Raw genomic sequence first — 20,882 nt, 5'->3', positions numbered from 1 at the left:
GGTTACTGATTATGTCCTGAAATTGAAGACAGGCCTGAGATTCAGAGCAAAGTAACTAACAAAGATAGGAGGACAAAGGATTCTGAAGAAGGAAGGCTCTTTGGACTTGAGAATGGAGCAAGAATACTAGCTAACATTTATTGAGCTGTAATTTTGTTCCAGGAATTTTACTAGCTCCTAAAAGTAGGAACACACTTAATAGAAAGGAAATGACATGGGGTAGAAGTATAGACCCTAAAACAGGTCACAGGATAGCTTGATGGTGGTACAAGAGATTCATATGGGCCTAGAAATCCTGATGATACTATTTAAAGTATCTTGAGTATTAAGAATGTGAATAGATTTAAAGGACCTCTTAGTCTTCAGCAGTTCCCTTTTAGAGTGTGATACTGAGCAATTTAGATCAATTTTTAAGCACATATATTTGTGTCTCATGGCAGTGTGTATGGTTTGATGTATGACATCCTTGGAAAGTGAAAGGAGAAAGACTATGCATCTCAAAGGTAAGAGCTCTTAATTGTTATTTATGTTATTGAAAGGTATTATAGACACAACATCCAAAATTTTAAAAAGGTACTATAAATAAACAGTAAATAGCTGTTTACTTCTCTTTCTATTAATAAACTATTCATATCCTTTCCTGTAGATAACAAGCCATTGGTTTCTTTTTCAAGAGATAATCTATGTGAGAGCAAGTGCACGTGTGTGTGTCTGCATATACACAAACATACATAACCATTTTTACACAAATATTAGTGTGCCATATATACCGTTCTGAAATTGCTTTTCCGCTTAATAGTTCTTGAAGACCTTTCCATATTAATGCACAAAAAGCCCCTTATTCTTTTTCGCAGAAGAATAGTATCCCATTATTTAAGTGACCCCTTTTCATGGAAAATTAAATTGCTTCCACATCTGCTATTACAAACAATACTTTAATGAATTAATTTGTATATAAACCATTTTAAACTTGCACCAGCATAACGTGCGATTATTACCTAGAAGTCATATACCGCATGCCTTTGTGATTTTGCTAAATGTTGTGAAGTTGTCCTATACAGAGGGTGTACCAATTTTTGTGTCCCCTGAGAATATATAGGAATGTCTCTTTTCTTACCCTGGGGAGGCAAGGTCATTAGAGATGAAACTAGGCCTTTTCCATGAGAGATATCAATGCACAACTACCTAGAGGATGGGTCACAGTGAGAGGTATTAGCGCATTTTTCTGTGTGGAAATTCTCTGGGATTTTAGTCACTAAGTTCCTTAAACACCCTTTTTCAAAGTACCAAAATGAATAACAGGATTTCAGTCACAATTCATATATACAAATGTATGTATATAGCGAATATATACTTTCGATTCTTCTATGTTTATTTAAATTTGGCTCTTCTAAATTATCTCAGTCACATCTGAGAATTGTAGAACAGGGATTAAAATAGAGGAGTAAAAGTATTCTAGAACTTTTTTATTTATTTATTTTTTTTGTCTTTTTGACCTTTCCAGGGCCGCTTCCCACGGCATATGGAGGTTCCCAGGCTAGGGGTCTAATCGGAGCTGTAGCCACCAGCCTATGCCAGAGCCACAGCAAGGTGGGATCCGAGCTGCACCTGTGACCCACACCACAGCTCACGGCAACGCCGGATCCTTAACCCACTGAGCAAGGCCAGGGATCGAACCCTCAACCTCATGGTTCCTAGCCAGATTTGTTAACCACTGTGCCATGACGGGAACTCCCAGTATTCTAGTACTTCTAACTTCATTTTTTGGGAGCACTCTAGTTGAAAATTTTTATGATCAAATGTTTGGGTCTGTAATTCAAATCATAAGAGTAGAGAAAGAAGGTAAAAAACCATTTATGGAATGGAAGAAATGAGTGAAATGTTCAAGTTAAGGCAAATAAATAGTAAATAACAACTTAATCAGCCAGCAGAAACAAGGAGGTGGGAAATATAAGTCATGCAAATTAAGTGATAAAAATAAAGTATATGGAAGGAAAGAACTGAAGTACATTGATAGTTACATTCTAAAGTAAATAGACTGAATATGCTCATAAAAGCAGAGATTGTCAAAAGGGATTAACGGCTTAAGCCCAGATATATATTACTCACAACTAGTATTTCAAAAGTTGAAAATAAATGATATAAAAAGAGGCAGCAGGCAAAAGCAAACTAAAAAGTATACACAGGATATTACTCAGGAGTGTAATATCAGTATCATAAAAGTGGAATTTAAAGTGCAAAAAATAACCAAAAATATGTCAATTAATTATAACATTCACAATTTATGAGGAAGATTATCAGCCATAAGGAGGTGTACACTAAATAACATAGAAACTAAGCATATAAACAATAATCCTAAATATATAAGGAAAAATTGATTACAAATATTTATGTAGAATTGATTAAATAAAGATAATAGAAAATAATCTCAAAGATTTGAATGCTATATTCAATAAACATGGTTATATGTGTACATGTATTGCATATACATATATAAAACCATATATCTCTCCCAGAGAGAATTTGCATTTTTGTTAACAATTGCAACATGATCAAGTAATTGGCTGCCAAAAATGCATAACTATAGAATTACAGGTCACATTATTTTATCATAATAAAATAAATTCATGTAATAAAAATGGAACAAAAATATCTGATAGCTAGTTATGCATATCTAGATAACTCTTGGTCCAAAGAGAAAGAAGAAAAATATTATCCAGAAACCAATAAAAGAACATTTCGTATCAAAATCTAAGTCTATAGTAAAACAAAATGTTTTAAGTGCCTTAGAGCTAGAAAGAGGAAAAAGATAAAATATTACAGAATTTTGTTCATCTTTCATGAAATTAGAAAATTCCATATAGGCATAAAGATGTTTACAAAGACAAAAACCTAAGTTAGTGAAACAGGGGGATAAAAAAAGCAGAAAGGATAAATCTATCCAAATAGCTTTTTAAAAATATTATTTTTTTAAAATTATTTCCCCAATACAGTTTTTTTTTCTGCTGTACAGCATGGTGACCCAGTTACACATGCATGTACACATTCTTTTTTCTCACATTATCATGCTCCATCATAAGTGACTAGACATAGTTCCCAGTGCTACACAGCAGCATCTCATTGCTAATCCATTACAAAAGCAATAGTTTGCATCTATTAACCCCAAGCTCCCAATCCATAACACTCCCTCCCCCTCCCCCTCGGCAACCACAAGTCTATTCTCCAAGTCCATGATTTTCTCTTCTGTGGAAAGGTTCATTTGTGCTCTATGTTAGATTCCAGATATGTGATATCATATGGTATTTCTCTTTCTGACTTACTTCACTCACAGTATGAGAGTCTCTAGTTCCATCCCTGTTGCTGCAAATGGCATTATTTCATTCTTTTTAATGGCTGAGTAGTATTCCACTGTGTCTATATACCACATCTTTCTAATCCAATCATCTGTCTATAGACATTTGGGTTTCTTCCTTGTCTTGGCTATTGTGAGTAGGGCTGCAATGAACATACGGGTACATGTGTCTTTTTTAAAGAAAATTTTGTCCAGATATATGCCCAAGAGTGGGATTACTGGGTCATGTTATTTTGGAGAAGACCTATAGTACCGGAAAACCTCTTTTTTTTTTTTTGTCTTTTTAGCGCCGCACCCGCAGAATATGGAGGTTCCCAGGTTAGGGGGCTAATCAGAGCTATAGCCGCTGGTCTATGCCACAGCCACAGCACCGCCAGATCCAAGCTGCCTCTGAGACCTACATCACAGCTCACGGCAATGCCAGATCTGGAGTAGGCCAGGAATCAAACCTGCTGCCTCATCGTTCCTAGTCAGAATGGTTTCCGCTGCGCCATGACGGGAACTCCTGGAAAACCTCTTGTAAAACTAATAAAGAAAATAAATCAGTTTAGAATAGCACTGATAAAGGAGATAGGTCTTCTCATAAAGGGAGACCACCAAATTATAAAGAATTATATAATGAATATATATTTTTATCATGGAAATGAATAATTTCTTAGAAAAATATAAAGTATCAAAATAAACTGCTCTCAAATCAGCATGTTGAAATCTTGCTTCTTTCTGACCAGTCACCTTTTTTAGTCCGATATTTCTTTTTAAATGTTAGCATTTTCAATTAGGTTACAAAATATTCTAGTATGTGAGCCAAGGTCTCTGCAAAATTAACAATTAAGAGTTTGTACTCTACAGCCACATGGCTTGGCTTTAAGTCCTGGCTCTACCATTTATTTAGCTATATGACCCTGACCTTAAGCAAATTACTTAAACTTTCTGTGCTTTATTTTCCTCATCTTTATAAGGCGAATGATGGTGCTAATAATAACAATAATTGCTTAATAGGGTTGTTATTAAGACTAAATTAGGTAATGCACAAAGAAAACTATTAGTAGAGAACTGACACAGAGTAAGACATGTTAGTCTTTTTTTGTTAATTGTTCTTGGCTTTATTTATTTATTCAAGAAATATTTCTGAACATCTATCTCTGTGTCTGTTCTACTGTAGATACTGGGACTGTGGAAGTAAACAAACAAAAAAGTAGCTGACAAAGTTTACAGGCAACTGGGCAAGACAGATAATAAACATAACAGTGTAATTTGGAAGAGTGACAAGATCACTGATCTGTTGTGTGGTAGTTGTAACCAATAAAAATAGCTTTTTGCAATTATGTTTAATACAGTACTCATTTTTGTTTTAACCTCTAGTTAACCTCTAGTTGACAAAAATGAGCAAAATCTCGGACTTCAGCAAGGAAAACTTAGATTTGAATCTTAGCTCTCCTCTATACTTACCTTTAGTCATGTTTACTTAAGATTTCTGCTTTGATCTATTTGTAAAATGTGGATACTGTACCTCTCTCCCAGAACTGTGATGAGATTGAATGAATTACATGGCATATTGCTTGAAACATGTTAGATTCTCTTCCTTTCCCTCTCTCTATTCATGCCTTCATTCACTTTGGTTCACTTTTATTAATTTCTTCTTTTTTTGGTCCTTTTGTATTTTGTTCTCTGGGAACATATGGTACATGCACATTAGTATACAGTTGAAAGTAATCATAGTAGAAGACTTATTTTATCTTTACATATTTTGCTATATTGCAGGTGAAAGAGAAACAATAAAATGGAATGGGAAAACCAGACCATTCTGGTGGAATTTTTTCTGAGGGGGCTTTCTGGCTACCCAAGGCTTGAGCTACTCTTTTATGTGCTAATCTCCATAATGTATGTGGTCATCCTCCTGGGCAACGGCACCCTTATTTTAATCAGCATCGTAGACTCCCACCTTCACACCCCTATGTACTTCTTCCTGGGGAACCTCTCCTTCCTGGACATCTGCTACACCACCACCTCTATTCCCACTATGCTGGTGATCTTCCTTTCAGAAAGAAAGACCATCTCCTTCTCTGGCTGTGCAATGCAGATGTTCCTGGGCTTGGCCATGGGGACAACAGAGTGTGTGCTCCTGGGCATGATGGCCTTTGACCGGTATGTGGCTATCTGCAACCCTCTGAGATATTCTGTCCTCATGAGCAAGGCTTCCTATGTGCCCATGGCAGCTGGGTCCTGGATCATAGGAATTGTCAATTCTGCTGTACAAACAGCATTTGTGGTACAGTTGCCTTTCTGTAGGAATAATGTCATCAATCATTTCTCCTGTGAGATTCTGGCTGTCATGAAACTGGCCTGTGCTGACATCTCAGGCAATGAGTTCATCATGCTTGTGGCCACGACATTGTTCATATTGATGCCCTTGTTGTTTATCATTATCTCTTACACATTAATTATTGTCAGCATCCTGAAGATTCGCACTTCTGAGGGGCGAAGCAAAGTCTTCTCTACCTGCTCAGCTCACCTGACTGTGGTGATAATATTCTATGGAACCATTCTCTTCATGTACATGAAACCTAAGTCTAAAGAGACACTTACTTCGGATGACTTGAATGCCACTGACAAACTTATATCCGTGTTCTATGCGATCATTACTCCTATGATAAATCCTTTAATCTACAGTTTTAGGAACAAGGATGTGAAAGATGCAGTAAAACACCTACTGAGAAGAAAACATTTTTTTATAAGTGAATGGGAAAGGAACAGGTAATTTTTATAATCACAATGTAGAGATCACTGAGGGATACTGAAGTGTTAAATAGGTTCTTGCTGCTGTGTCAAATTTTCCTCTCAAATCTCTCAAGCTCTAAAATAATATTTTTTGGTACAGTACATATGAAAGTAAATAAAGAGATGTCAGTGTTTTAGGAATCAAGGGTTATAATTTGTTGTTGATGAGCTTGATTGTGAGGGAGCATAGAGGATGGTGTAATGGGGAGAGAGATTTTCAGACAGGAGAAAGCTACACTAGTATTAAAACTGTAACATTTTTTTTTTTTTGTAAAAATATTTCCAAAACCAATTTTGTATTTCTTTAATTTCTTTACAAGACAGAAGGAAAGCTAGTTTCTGACTTTTAAAACTCAGTTAAAATTATGAATTTCCAATAGCATAATTAGTAAAATAATTTAACTTGCAGTCTATTCAAATATGTAATGCTGATTGTCATCTGTTTAGAAGCTGAATACCATTAAACTTGTTGTTTATAGAGTAGTATTATTTTATTAAGTGTTTGTTAATCTCTAAAAAGGAAGCATTAAGTTATTCTTTTCTACTTTCAACATTTCTACTTTGGCAGTTTTCTTTCTAATTACTTTCTGATACATGGGATCTAACTGCTTTGGACTTGGAACCAAATAACTTATTTTAAAAGCTGCTTGAAAAATTAAATATAAGTAACGTCTGAGTCAAATATCCACTGATAAAAGTAGAGTTGCGTCTTTTTCTTTTTGCCATTGGCTCTTTATCCATGAAGTATATTGCTGATCTAAGAAGAATCTGTTATTAGGAAGTGTAATCTACCTTTTAGATGGTTTTTACATTTGATTTTTTTCTGAGTTTTATATTTCTTTCCTTTGTTATGGTAACCTTCAACATGTAAAAAAATTTACCATTATCATTTTATTTTTCTTGATCTGAATTGTACACTTCAAATTTTCATGTTAGATTTTAATGTTTAATATTACATCTTTTTTTCTTTAACTGCTATTATATTAGCCTCTGACTTTTAAATTTTAGGTAGTTTAACATGTTTTTTAATAGTTAAAAAAGTTAAAATATTAAGATATTTAGCTTTATTATTTTCTCTTTAATTGCTTTAGCTTTTTAATGTTAATTGAAATCTCACATTATTTGTTAATTTTATTTAGACAAAAATATTCTTGATTTTGAGAGTTCCTGTTGTGTCTTAGCAGTAATGAACACGACCAGTATCCATGAGGATGTGGGTTCAATCCCTGGACTCACTCAGTGGGCTGGGGATCCGGTGTTGCCTTGAGCTGTGATGTAGGTCACAGATGTGGTTCAAATCTGGCATTGCTGTGGCTGTGGCATAGGCGGGCAGCTATAGCTCCGATTTGCCCCCTAACCTGGGAGCTTCCATGTGTCACAGGTGTGGCCCTAAAAAGAAAAAAAATTATTGGTTTTCTATTTTATCCTTAATTTTTTTTTGTAGATAGGTTCATTTATGCCATATTTTAGATTCCACTTATAAGTGATATCATATGGTATTTGTTTTTCTCTTTCTGACTTCATTTAGTGTGATAATCTCTAGTTGCATCTGTGTTAGCTCCATTAGTAATTGTTTTCTGAGAATGTCCCCCCCAAAATTTGAGAGAACCACAAGTTAATCCTTCCCAGATCCTATGTCTAACTTAAAAGCAGAAGCGGAAGAAGAAGACCTAACTGACCTCCTCTTGGAATTGTGTACTTTCTGAAACTAGACAGGGAATAAAATGTCTCAAGATATAGTCTCCAACACATAAAGCTGTTATATTTTGATAAACTCTGCCAAAATTTGTCTCACACCAGAAGCTGTTAGCATACTCAAGATCATGAAAGATACAATTGAAAAACCACAGTAAAAAGAAAAAGAAAAACCACAGTAGAGTTTTTTCTTTTTTTGTTTTGCCATTTAAGGCTGCATTTGCAGAATACAGAGGTTCGAAGGCTTGGGGTTGAAGGTTGAATCAGAGCTGCAGCTGCTGGCCTATGCCACAGCTACAGCAATGTGGGATCCAAGCCGCATCTGCGACCTACACTACAGCTCACAGCAATGCTGGATTCTTAATCCCCTGCCTTAACCCACTGAGTGAGACCAGGGATTGAACCCCCATCCTCATGGATACTAGTCGGGTTCATAATCACTGAGCCACAGTGGGAACTCCCACAGTAGAGGTTTTGTATCCAGGTTCAGAGCCTCCTTTTACATAAAGTGGGAATATATTCATTCCCAAGATAGGGTTCTTGTGAGTTTCTTTTCAGAAGAATTAATGCATATTATTTTTTGTGTTATTCCTTTGAATTAGTTTATTTCATCATTGTCATCAGTAAGAAGATGGCCAAGATGTGGATTATCCAAAATATGATTTTTGGAAAATGAGATCAGTGTTGTTTTACTGGGTCATGGTTTTCTGATCTTGCCAGCATTGGTCATTCAACACCTGCTCAGAAATCTACCATATCATATGGAAGATTTATCCTTCTTTGGAAAATACATAGGGAACAGAGATACTAGTGATTTTTTAACTTTATTTGACTTTCTAAGACAGAACCATGTGCCATTCAGAGGGAAACTGAAGGGTGAGAGAATGGGAGTTTTTAGAGACTCCTGATTGTGGCTAATCATTTCTTGTTCTGGATCATTACTCTGGCTTCATTGCTACTCATTTCTGCCTGTTTTTAAATGTCTTTAATATTGATGCAGTTCTTTGTCTAGTTTGTTTCATTTCGTGTGGATTTACTTTTCCTTCATTCTCTGAGTTATAGCTGGCTCTGGGCTTCTTTACACTAACTGAAGATTTGAGGAAGCTATAAGGGAATGACAATGTAGAAAAGCAAAAAAAAAAAATAGACATCACTTCTCTCTGTTTCTAACCTCCATCATAAGCTTTCATGAAGATTCCTTATCATCCAGCTCTCTCTTTAGCCCCGGTCTGCTGTTATGTTAATAGACTTTACTTTGCCCTAGATTAGAATTATATCTTAAATTTATTATCACCCTGAGTCCCAGGGAAGTGTAATACCTGTCAGAGATTGTTTTCTCAGCTTAATTTCATGCATTTAGGCCTGGTTCTTGGAAGTGATCAGATGCAGGTCAAAGCTTGAGTAGTTGTTATCAGTCCTGGCATAAATAGTACTGTTTTAGGCTGCTGGTAACAAAATATGATGTCAGCATTTTTCTTGGTGTGTGTGTGTGTGTGTGTGTGTGTGTGAACCATCTTGTGACTTTGGAACATGATGGCCATAATGGAAACAACCTTGGAACGGTGACCATATGTTTCTATTTGCTCAGAACTATTCTAGTTAATACCAGTTGCTCTAGTGTGTTAGCCCTTTCATTGTCAAAAGTGTTGTAGTTTATGTGATCGAATATCTGGTCACCCTAAGCATTAGGACCTATTAAAGATGGTGGGAAAGTCAGATTCCAGGGAGTTGATAGGAAGAGTAGATCATAACACTGTGATGACTGTATCCTGAAGAGGACAGAATGGACACATATTTAGCACATGCGAGATACTCCCAGGAATTCTTAAAATTAAGTGGGAAGGTCTTTCATGAGTTTAGAGATATTTCACTAGGAAAACATTCTACAAATTAGATTTTGAATTGTCACTGAAAGTTATGAAATGTCCACACATCATAATAACTTTGTATGGATCTGTGAATATTCTGGCAGTAGTTCACTAGAACAGTTAAATCTGGTAGCTCCTCATTAGGATACTAAAGCTGTATCATATCTTATTTTAAAAATGTTCTTTTCTTCCTAAAAATAGAGGGCCTCGTCTAAAATGATATGTGATCATTATATACTAGGTAGAAAAAAATGAGAGTATGAAACAAATCAACTTTCTTTAACCACTGGAACATGGTAGCTTTTTTATCAGAAGATTAATTTTTCTTTTTAAAAAATTAATTATAAAGTTTTACACAATTTTACACAATTTTAAAGATTATAGTGCACTTACAGTTATTACAAAATATTGGCTGTGTTCCCCATGTTGTACAATACATACTTCTAGCCTCTCTCACACCCAATAATTTGTACCTCCCACTCCCCTGTCATTATTGCACTCCCAGTGGTAACTATTAGTTTATTCTCTATGACTCATCTTCCTTTTTTAAACCTTTTTTTTTGTCTCTTTAAGGCCACACCTAAAAAGTGGCATATGGAAGTTCCCAGGTTAGGGGTTGAATTGGAGCTGTAGCTGCTGTCCTGCACCACAGTCACAGCAACACTAGACCTGAGCAATATCTGGGACCTACACCACAGGGCAACGCTGGATCCTTAACCCACTGCACAAGGCGAGGGACTGAACCTGTGTCCTCATGGATACTAGTTGGATTTGTTACCGCTGAGCCACAACAGGAACTCTAAGTCTGCTTCTTTTTTGTGATACTCTCTAGTTTTTTTGTATTTTTTAGGTCCCACATTTAAGTGACATCATAGAGTATTTTTCTTTTTCTGACTGACTTATTTCACTTAGCATATTGCTCTACAAGTCCATCTATGTTGCTGCAAAGGGCCAAATTTTAACATAAATCTAAAAGCCTGTACTATAAAATTCCTAGAGGGAAATATAGCCAGTACAATCTTTGACATGAATCACAGCAATGTCTTTTTGATCTGTCTCCTAAGGTGAAGGAAATAAAAGCAAAAATAAACAAATGGGACCTAGTTAAACTTAAAAGCTTTTACACAGCAAAGGAAACCATTGATAAAATGAAAGACCACCCACTCAATGGGGGAAAATATTTGCAAATGATATGACTGATAAAGGATCAATATCCAACATATATAAACAGCTCATATAACTCAAGATCAATAGAACAAACAATCCAGTTGAAAATTGGACAGAAGAACTGTATATATATTTTTCTAAAGAGGAAACACAGATGGCCAACAGGCATATGAGAAGATGCTCAATATCTCTGATTATCAGGAAAATGCAAATCAAAACCGCAATGAGATATCACCCCACACCTGTTAGAGTGGCTATCAATGTTATTTAACAAATGTTGGTGAGGATGTGGAGAAAAGACAACCTTTGCGCATTGTTGGAGGGAATGTAATTTGGTGCAGCCACTGTGGAAAATAGTATAAAAGTTTCTCAAAAACCTAAAAATAGAACTACCATATGATTCATTAATTTCACACACACTCTCTCTCTCTGTGTATATATATCTACATATCAAAACCCCCAAAACAGTAATTCAAAAAGATACATACACCCCCAATGGTCCTAGCAGCATTATTTACAATTGCCTAAATATAGAAACAACCTCAATGTCCATCAACAGACGAATGGATAAAGACGTGGCATATTTGTACAATGGAATACTATTCAACCATAAAAAGATCACTCTTACTGAATTAGCCTCATGAGACGAGCAGTATATAATGGTAAATCAGTTTTGAGCTTGAAAACCTTGGCCTATTGCTTATCTTTAACATTAAATATTAAGATATAATGGAGTATTATCTAAAGGAACAATTTTAAATACTTCTCTATTCACCATCATTGCTAGAAGTTCAATACTTCTCTTAAGGTGAACTGCCTGATGGCCATACATTTGCACACAGATTTTCTTTTGTCCTATCTATTTGCATATATCATTACTTTAAGACATTCCTTTATGACATCTTTGATAGACTTCTGGCCAATGGTCTTTTAAGGCCATGATACATTTCCCTTTTATATTGAAAGCTAAATAACTCAGAATGTTCAAAAATGAGATGTCATTTGTGACTCTATATAAATTTTGAGGAAATTTGAAAATGTGCAGATGTGTTTGCCATGTCTTTGAAAATACTGACATTAAGAGCCACGCTTTCCGCTAGATTGGGGAAATGAGTTTCCGGGGTCTGTATGAAGCTAGGACAAGATGTATTCAAGTTATCACAGCCATGGAATATCTTGAGTTCTGAAGGATAACAAGTTTCTCAAGTTTCTGTGAATGGGCTGTTAACTGCCTTTTTAAGGTTACCCTGAGGCTCTTGAGTAACCAGGCCATGCATTTAGGATAAATGTTGAAGAAAGATCAACTAAGGCGGCAAGGAAACCAATATTATTTTCTGATCAAATTTCCCAATAAATCATAAAGAGCATTCCTCTGGACAGATGTAGATTTGTGTATACATCCTACCTGGTACACGTGAAGAATACTGGTCTGAAACATAAAATTTATCCAGCATTTAGCTGTTGTTAAATTTTGGTGGAATGTTTAGTGAACTAATATATCCATACTTATCAAGGGGTATAGGCATGCTCATTTTTCAAAGTTTGAATCTGGTTAGAAGGAATGTCAGCATATCATTGATAACACTGACTCAGTATAGATCAGAGCCATTTCTCTTTTTCTCTGGGATACAGTATTTTATCTTGAGGTATACTTTTTTAAAAAAATTATTTATTTTTTAAAATTTCCCCAATACATTATTTTTTTTCTTTTTTTCTTTTTTTTTGTGTGTATACACATACATATTTATTTATTTATTTATTTTTAAAATTTTTAATTTTCCCACTGTACAGCAAGGGGGTCAGGTTATCCTTACATGTATACATTACAATTACATTTTTTTTCCCCCACCCTTTGTTCTGCTGCAACATGAGTATCTAGACAAAGTTCTCAATGCTATTCAGCAGGATCCCCTTGTATATCTATTCTAAGTTGTGTCTGATAAGTCCAAGCTCCCGATCCCCCCCTCTCCCTCCCCCTCCCATCAGGCAGCCACAAGTCTTTTCTCCAAGTCCATGATTTTCTTTTCTGAGGAGATGTTCATTTGTGCTGGATATTAGATTCCAGTTATAAGTGATATCATAAGGTATTTGTCTTTGTCTTTCTGGCTTATTTCACTCAGTATGAGATTCTCTAGTTCCATCCATGTGGCTGCAAATGGCATTATGTCATTCTTTTTTCTGGCTGAGTAGCATTCCATTGTGTATATATAACATCTTCCGAATCCAATCATCTGTCAATGGACATTTGGGTTGTTTCCATGTCCTGGCTATTGTGAATAGTGCTGCAATGAACATGTGGGTGCACGTGTCTCTTTTAAGTAGAGTTTTGTCCGGATAGATGCCCAAGAGTGGGATTGCGGGGTCATATGGAAGTTCTATGTGTAGATTTCTAAGGTATCTCCAAACTGTTCGCCATAGTGATGTTACCAGTTTACATTCCCACCAACAGTGCAGGAGGGTTCCTTTTTCTCCACACCCCCTCCAGCACTTGCTACTTGTGGACTTCTTAATGATGGCCATTCTGACTGGTGTGAGGTGATATCTCATGGTAGTTTTGATTTGCATTTCTCTTATGATCAGCGATGCTGAGCATTTTTTCATGTGTTTGCTGGCCATCTGTATATCTTCCTTGGAGAAATGTCTCTTCAGGTCTTTTGCCCATGTTTCCATTGATTGATTGGCTTTTTTGCTGTTGGGTTGTGTAAGTTGTTTATATATTCTAGAGATGAAGCCCTCTCAGTTGCATCCTTTGAAACTATTTTCTCCCATTCTGTAAGTTGTCTTTTTGTTTTCTTTTTGGTTTCCTTTGCTGTGCAAAAGCTTTTCAGTTTGATGAGGTCCCATGGGTTTATTTTTGCTCTAATTTCTATTGCTTTGGGAGACTGACCTGAGAAAATATTCATGAGGTTGATGTCAGAGAGTGTTTTGCCTATGTTTTCTTCTAGGGGTTTGATGGTGTCCTGTCGTATATTTAAGTCTTTCAGCCATTTGGAGTTTATGTTTGTGCATGGTGTGAGGGTGTGTTCTATTTTCATTGCTTTGCATGCAGCTGTCCAGGTTTCGCAGCAATGCTTGCTGAATAGACTTTCTTTTTCCCATTTGATGTTCTTGCCTCCCTTGTCAAAGATTAATTGACCATAGGTGTCAGGGTTTATTTCCGGGTTCTCTGTTCTGTTCCATTGGTCTGTCTGTCTGTTTTGATCCCAGTACCACACTGTTTTGATGACTGTGGCTTTATAGTATTTCTTGAAGTCTGCGAGAGTGATGCCTCCTGCTTGGTTTTTGTTTCTCAGGATTGCTTTGGCGATTCTGGGTCTTTTGTGGTTCCATATAAATGTTTGGATTGTTTGTTCTAGTTCTGTGAAAAATGTCATGGGTCATTGGATAGGGATTGCATTGAATGTGTAGATTGCTTTGGGTAGTATGGCCATTTTTACAATATTGATTTTCCCAATCCAGGAACATGGAATATCTTTCCATTCTTTACATCTTATTCAATTTCCTTGATTAATGTTTTTATAGTTCTTTATAGAGGGAACATTCCTGAATATAATCAAAGCCATTTATGATAAACCCACAGCAAACATAATACTCAATGGGGAAAAACTGAAAGCCTTCTCACTCCAATCTGGAACAAGACAGGGATGCCCACTCTCACCACTGCTCTTCAACATAGTTTTGGAAGTCCTAGCCACAGCAATTAGACAAACCAAAGAAATAAAAGGCATCCATATAGGAAGAGAAGAGATAAAACTGTCACTGTATTTTTTTTTCTAAGGACAAAACTTTCCTTAAAAAAGACACATGCACCCGCATATTCTCTGCAGCCCTATTCACAATAGCCAAGACATGCCAACAACCCAAATGTCCATCAACAGATGACTGGATAAGGAGGATGTGGAATGTATACAAAATGGAATGCTACTCAGCCATACTTTTTCACCATTAGTTTTCCAATAAACTTTATGATATGTGAGGACCCATTAATTGATCCCTAGGCAGAAGTTGCTTGGAATATAAAATCTTCAGGACAGTTGACCTTGGTCTGTGCTAAAATATTTGAAGCTTTTTATTGAGGGTCTTGGGCTTCATAACTTTGGAACAAGTAATTCTGTCTTAGAATTTACTCATGTTACAGATCTATTGGCCAAATCAGGTCTCTCTTATAATTATATTTTCCACAATTTACTTTGAAATTTGTAATTTGCTTTACTTATTAGGCATCAGATAATGATCCATTTGTTTTACTTATTTTTTTTCTCTTATGTCTCAGTAAAATAGAAATATGTTTTATTAGGATTCCTGGGATCTCACAATTTCAAGCTCATTACACTTGGTACTAAGAAAATGACTTTACATTTTCTGTAAAATTTTGGAGCTAGAAATATTTTGTGTTTTTTGCAACCTGATTGTTTGTGTTACAAAGAGAATCTTAATTTTTAGGAGATCTAAAACCTAGCTTTAAGTAGTCCGTAGCTATTTTCAGGCAGCAATACATTTTTCAAATAAAATTCTCTCATTTTACTCTATTTTTCTCACCTCCTAAATACTCCATTATAGTGATATTGATATGCTCTGCAAAAACTCTATCCAGGACTGAAAATTTCTCCCTAATACGGAATGTCTATTTTAAGCAGATTAGCATAGCACAAGGATGCAAAACACTAATATATTCTAAAGTACTAGACACTTGCACAACAGTAAGCTGGAATCCATTTTTTCTTCACAATAGATTATGTATCAGCTCCTCAAAAGATATTCAATTCAACTCAAGTGTATTTTCAGGTGCCTGATATTTCCTTACATTCTTCTAGGCACACAGGATCCATTGGTGAATATAACGAACATCCTTGCCTTCATAGGGAGTCTTCACAGGGAGTCTTCACATACTAGTTATGGAAACAGATGACAAGTGTAAAAGAAAAGGTTAACATTGAACATATGAGTAGTGTAATAATGCTCTACGACCACTAGAAAAGCTGCAGAGTATAATTTTTTTTAATGAATTAGATAGCTTTCTGAAGAGGTCAGAATATGAGGAGTTAGGTTCTAGAGAGAAGGGAGGGTCATCTAAGTGAACCAAACATTCTGTGTTCCTTTTTCTTTTTTCCTTGGGGCATTTGCTAATTCCTCACTGTTACCTGTTGGCTGGCTAGAACCTGGGCAGAGAAATGCTGCTAAGAGGCAGAAACGTACGGACAAATTTTGGTAATCTTATGGGTTTGGGAAGACAAAACTTGAGTTTTAGACCTACCAAGGTATCCCATTCTCAACTAAAGGGGGGCCAAGGTCCTGAACTGAAGGAAGTTATGCATATGTGATCCCAGCATGTATCATTGGTTTTCCCATATGAACCATTTGTTCTCATTCGCTGTTTGGAATAAGAGGACTGGAACTTGAGCAGAAAGGGGTTAAACATGCTAGAAGAGATTTCAGCAGTCCCACAATGCTTCTGAGACAAGAATTGAAGTCTGGGATCCATGAAGGAGAAAACTCCTTTATATAACCTCCAGGGCCTCAGTTGGACTCTAGAGAGATAAATCTAAAATATGAGAGGACCGATATTTTGGCTAAGACTGTAAAATCTGAAATCCAACTCTAACTTATCTTGTTTTCTCTTTGATATAAGGCATTCTGTCCTACTCTAGGTTTCTATCAGAGGTTAAAGTGAATTCTCTTTGAGTAAATAAAACATAACCAAGAGAGAGTACACATTTTTCATATGTGATATCTGACATTTAATAAAAATATTGGAATAATATCTTTTTAGAAAAAAGATACAAGATCAAGAGACAAAAACAGGCATTCAAAGTCTCTCAGGGTTACCCATAATAGGAGTTATGAGACACAGATTTTAAAGTAACCAATGTAGGGGAGTTCCCATTGTGGCACAGTGGAAACAAATTCGACTAGGAGCCATGAGGTTGCAGGTTTGATCCCTGGCCTCACTCAGTGGGTTAAGGATCCAGCGTTGCCATTAGCTGTGGTGTAGGTCACAGACGTAGCTTGGATCTGGTGTTGCTGGGGCGCTGGCGTAGGCCGGCAGCAACATCTCTGATTAGACTCCTAGCGTGGGAAGCTCCATATGCCGCAGGTGTGGCCCTAAAAGGTCAAAAGACAAAAAAAAAATCAATAAAATAAAGTAAAATAACCAATGTTAACATGTCCCTCAACATAGATAACAAGATAAAAAGAGTTCGCTGGAGAATCAGACATTACATTAAAAAATTATGTAGAAATTATGGAACTAAAAAATACAACTGGAATGGGGAACTAAATAGATGTATTAACCATAGCTTAGACAACTTTGAAGAAAGGCTTCCAAACTGGAAGATAGATCAGTAGAAAATATTCAGATTGATGCAAGGAGAAGAACAAGGACAGGAAACATAGGAAGGCATGTAAGAGCTACATGGGTCATGTTGGAAAAGTCTAACATGTGTAACTGAGCATTCAAAGGGATCGGAGAAAGATGAAATGGGGTAGAAGAAGAAAATGGCTAATATGGATTGATTTTCTCTAATTTATGAAAGATATCAAGCCAAACTCAAGGAGATGTAGCATGTTAAGAAGGGTAAGTAAAAATAAAACCTGATTTGAGAATCTCTTTGTAAAATTCAGAAACCAACAATAAAGGTAAATATAAAATGCATTCAAGGGAAAAAAACAGATGCATTTCCTCAAAGAAGTAGCAACAAAACTTAGGGGTGACTTACTAAGTTAAACAGTGGGTACAAGAACATAAAGAACAGCATTTTTAGTATGTTGAAAGGCAGTAATTGTCAACAAATAATGATATACTCAGTGAAAATATTTGTCAAAGTGAAAGGAAAATGAAAATATTGTAAAACCCTTTTCCCAAACCCACCTTACACACACCCACATACCCACACCCCCATTCAGTTCTAGCAGATTTGCCTTAAAGGAAATCCTAAAGGAATAACTATACAAGTGGAACGAAAATGATTTAAGATAGCATAAGGAATAATAAGCATTGGGATTGATGAATATATGGGTCAATTTAAATAAATATCAAGTTTCACAAACAGCAATTATAATGTCAGCTTCCAAGTTTTATGTAGAATTAAAATTTATAATACCAATAACAAAAAGTAGGAGTGGTTAAGTAGAATTACAACTTTAGCATTTTCTAGTGTCTATATATATTAGAATATTATGTCAGCTTTATATTCATATATATATATATATATATATATATATATATATCTGAGGCTATTATCCCTCCCAAAAAAGTGAAATAAAAGTGAATGAAGGGAAGATCACAAATTAACTAGTCCTAAAAAAGCAATTAAGAGGGACAAAATATAACATAGAACATTTGGAACTAATAGTAAACAGAGTAAAGTCTTAAAGACTCACCTATATATCATATGTGTCAGTATTTATAATAAATGAAGTGAAAGATGATAATAAATCATGCTGTCATCACTTTTATGCAGTATTGTACTGGAATTCATAATTACTACCATGAGTAATGAAAAATCATATAAATAAGAGAAAGAAAAATCTGTCATTCTTTACCAATGGCACTCTGTGTATATAGAAAACCCAACTGATCTACAGACTGTTGGAATTAAAGTAATATTACAAGATTGCTGACTACAAATTTAGCCTACAAAAATCATTATATACCAATAATAAAAAGTAGAACATGGAATCTAAAGTACCAACAATTTATAATATCATCAAAGTCATTATATTGGAATATAATGTGTACAAGACATTTATGCAAGAAAAATAATATATTATTGAGAGAAATTAAAGAATACCTAAATAATGGAAAGATGTCTCTCTCTAATGGATTAGAAGATTCAGTAATAGAAAGATTTCAGTTTCCTCTAAATTGACATGTAGGTTCAAGTAATTCCAATCAAAGTACCAACAGGTACACTGTGAAAATTGATAAACAGATACTAAAACATGTGAATGCTAATACCAGCCAAACCATCTGTGTAGATGAAAATATTTAAGGGACCAGAAATCAAGACTTATAGTGCTACAGTTCATAAGACAATATTGTATTGGCTTAAGGATAGAAAAATAGATTAATGGAACAGAACAAGAGGCCCAAAACAGAGCCATGTATGTACAGTCAAGTAGTTTATGTCAAAAGTGACCCTGCAGTGCAGTGGGTAAGGAATCTTTTCAACAAATCAGGTTAAGTCAGTAGTATCCACATAGTAAAAAAAAACCAAAAATCTTGACCCTTGCCTCATAGCATATACAAAAATTAATTCCAAATGGAATGTATATCTCAATATGAAAGATAAAAATGTAAGCATTCTGGAGAGTAAGAAATCTTGAAGTAATCAGAATATTTTCCTAAGGATAAAAACAGGATAGACAAATGAATAAAATTGTGATTCTTTTAAGAAGGATGAAGGCCCAGGTGAGTCAGTGTTGTACAGGTAATAAAAGGATCTATTGCTGCATTGGTCTTACATTGCTACACTGATGCAGCATAATAATCACAAGTTCACAGTAGCATACAAAAATTCATATTTGTTAAAGTCTAAGAAAATGGAGCCAGGTAATCTCAACTAGATATCTTGAATCTCAAATCAGCTGTGGTTTAGCTAGTTGATTTTTTTCTGGGATCACTGACTTGTAGGTGGTTGACTGATTGCTGGCTCAAGTAGGATGGCCTCCGCAGTGGGTTCTGGGACAACTCAATTCTGCTTACTGTGCATTTTATCCTCCATGGCAAAACTGGACCTATTCTCATGATAATAACAGATATGGAAGAATGATAGCTAACCTAATTGTGCTAGTGCTTTACAAGTCTCTGCTTGCATTGTATTTGCTAATGATCCAGTGACGAAATCAAGCTACATAGTTTAAAGCCAAAATCAGAGGTGGTGGGCCTAGAAAGGACTGAAGATTTGGGATCCTTATGCAATGAATATACAGCTACATAACATCATGTTAACCTAAAACAATAAAACAACCAGTTATTTTTAGCTGCAAAATGGGTTTATATAAAAGCAGCAAGAAAATCTTGTTTTAGGGTATGCAGCTATGGCAAACCACATGCAAATTCAGAAAAGCAACGCAGAGGAAGCTCTTTTATAGAGGATAAAGGGAAATTGAAAGGGTTGTTATGAACAAAAAACCCTTTGAAGAAAATTGGGGGTTCAAAGTATAGTAGCTTTTCATTGGCTGAGTTGTGACAGTCTTTCATTGGCAGAATCTAGTTTCAGGCGAGGAGAAAATCTTTCTTCTTTCTATTGACAGGAGTAAAGTAGTGTCACTTCCTGCAGGAGATGCAGGATATGTATCTGCTTGTTAAGATCTGTGAGGACATGAGTTTTTCATGCATGAGAGCTTCTTCTGGCTTCTAGACTCCAGTCTAGTGAGATTTCCCTTTATTTTCACCAGTCATTTACCTAATCAATACTTGAGCTGAGGTTCAATCCACTCTTTTACTTTAAGTCTAATATTCACTGTAATGCACTTCTTCAAAGACTCTTATGTAATCTTTATAGAATCAGAAAGGTTGGAGTTCCCATCAAGTCTCAGGGAAAACAAATCTGACTAGTCCATGAGGACACAAGTTCGATCCCTGGCCTCACTCAGGGTGTTAAGGATCTGGCTTTGGCAGTGATCTGTGGTGTATGTCGCAGATGCGGCTTGGATCTGGCATGGCTGTGGCTGTGGTGTTGGCCAGTGGCTACAGCTCCAATTCGGCCCCTAACTTGGGAAACTCCATATGCCTTGGGTATGGCCCTAAAAAAACCAAAAAAAAAACAAAACCCTAAAAAAAACCCCTATAAATGTTATGCTAGGCACTTAGTCTATTCAAGAGGCATTTGATGGTAATAGTAATAAATTATCTGATCGATCAATGCTGTTTCTCTACTTTGTGGCCATTTAAACAGTAAGTGTATTTAATCTTCTATTACTCAGATAACTGAGAAATCTGGAGAGATTTCTAAAAAGAAATGGGTCACTTTACAAGCTCAGAGGCTATTTGGGAAGGCATCCATTAATTGGAATTTTTT

General features: G+C 35.7%; 1 protein-coding gene across 1 annotated transcript; it reads left to right on the top strand.

Annotated features, from left to right (window-relative positions):
• The first annotated feature begins 5,132 nt into the window (after positions 1-5,132).
• LOC125120847 (olfactory receptor 13C2-like) lies at positions 5,133-6,110 on the top strand. The gene has a single exon (XM_047769252.1). It carries the CDS (start codon positions 5,133-5,135, stop codon positions 6,108-6,110), a length of 978 nt encoding a protein of 325 aa, XP_047625208.1.
• Positions 6,111-20,882: the final 14,772 nt, after the last annotated feature.

The sequence above is a fragment of the Phacochoerus africanus genome, chromosome 2 (assembly GCF_016906955.1).
Source record: "Phacochoerus africanus isolate WHEZ1 chromosome 2, ROS_Pafr_v1, whole genome shotgun sequence".
NCBI classification, from domain to species: Eukaryota; Metazoa; Chordata; class Mammalia; order Artiodactyla; family Suidae; genus Phacochoerus; species Phacochoerus africanus.
The sequence above is the reverse complement of the archived record's forward strand: the minus strand, read 5'-3'. Positions and strand labels throughout refer to the sequence as shown.

What these genes read in the sequence shown, in the direction of transcription:
- LOC125120847 (XM_047769252.1), top strand. Translation starts at nt 5,133, where the DNA reads ATGGAATGGGAAAACCAGACCATTCTGGTGGAATTTTTTCTGAGGGGG.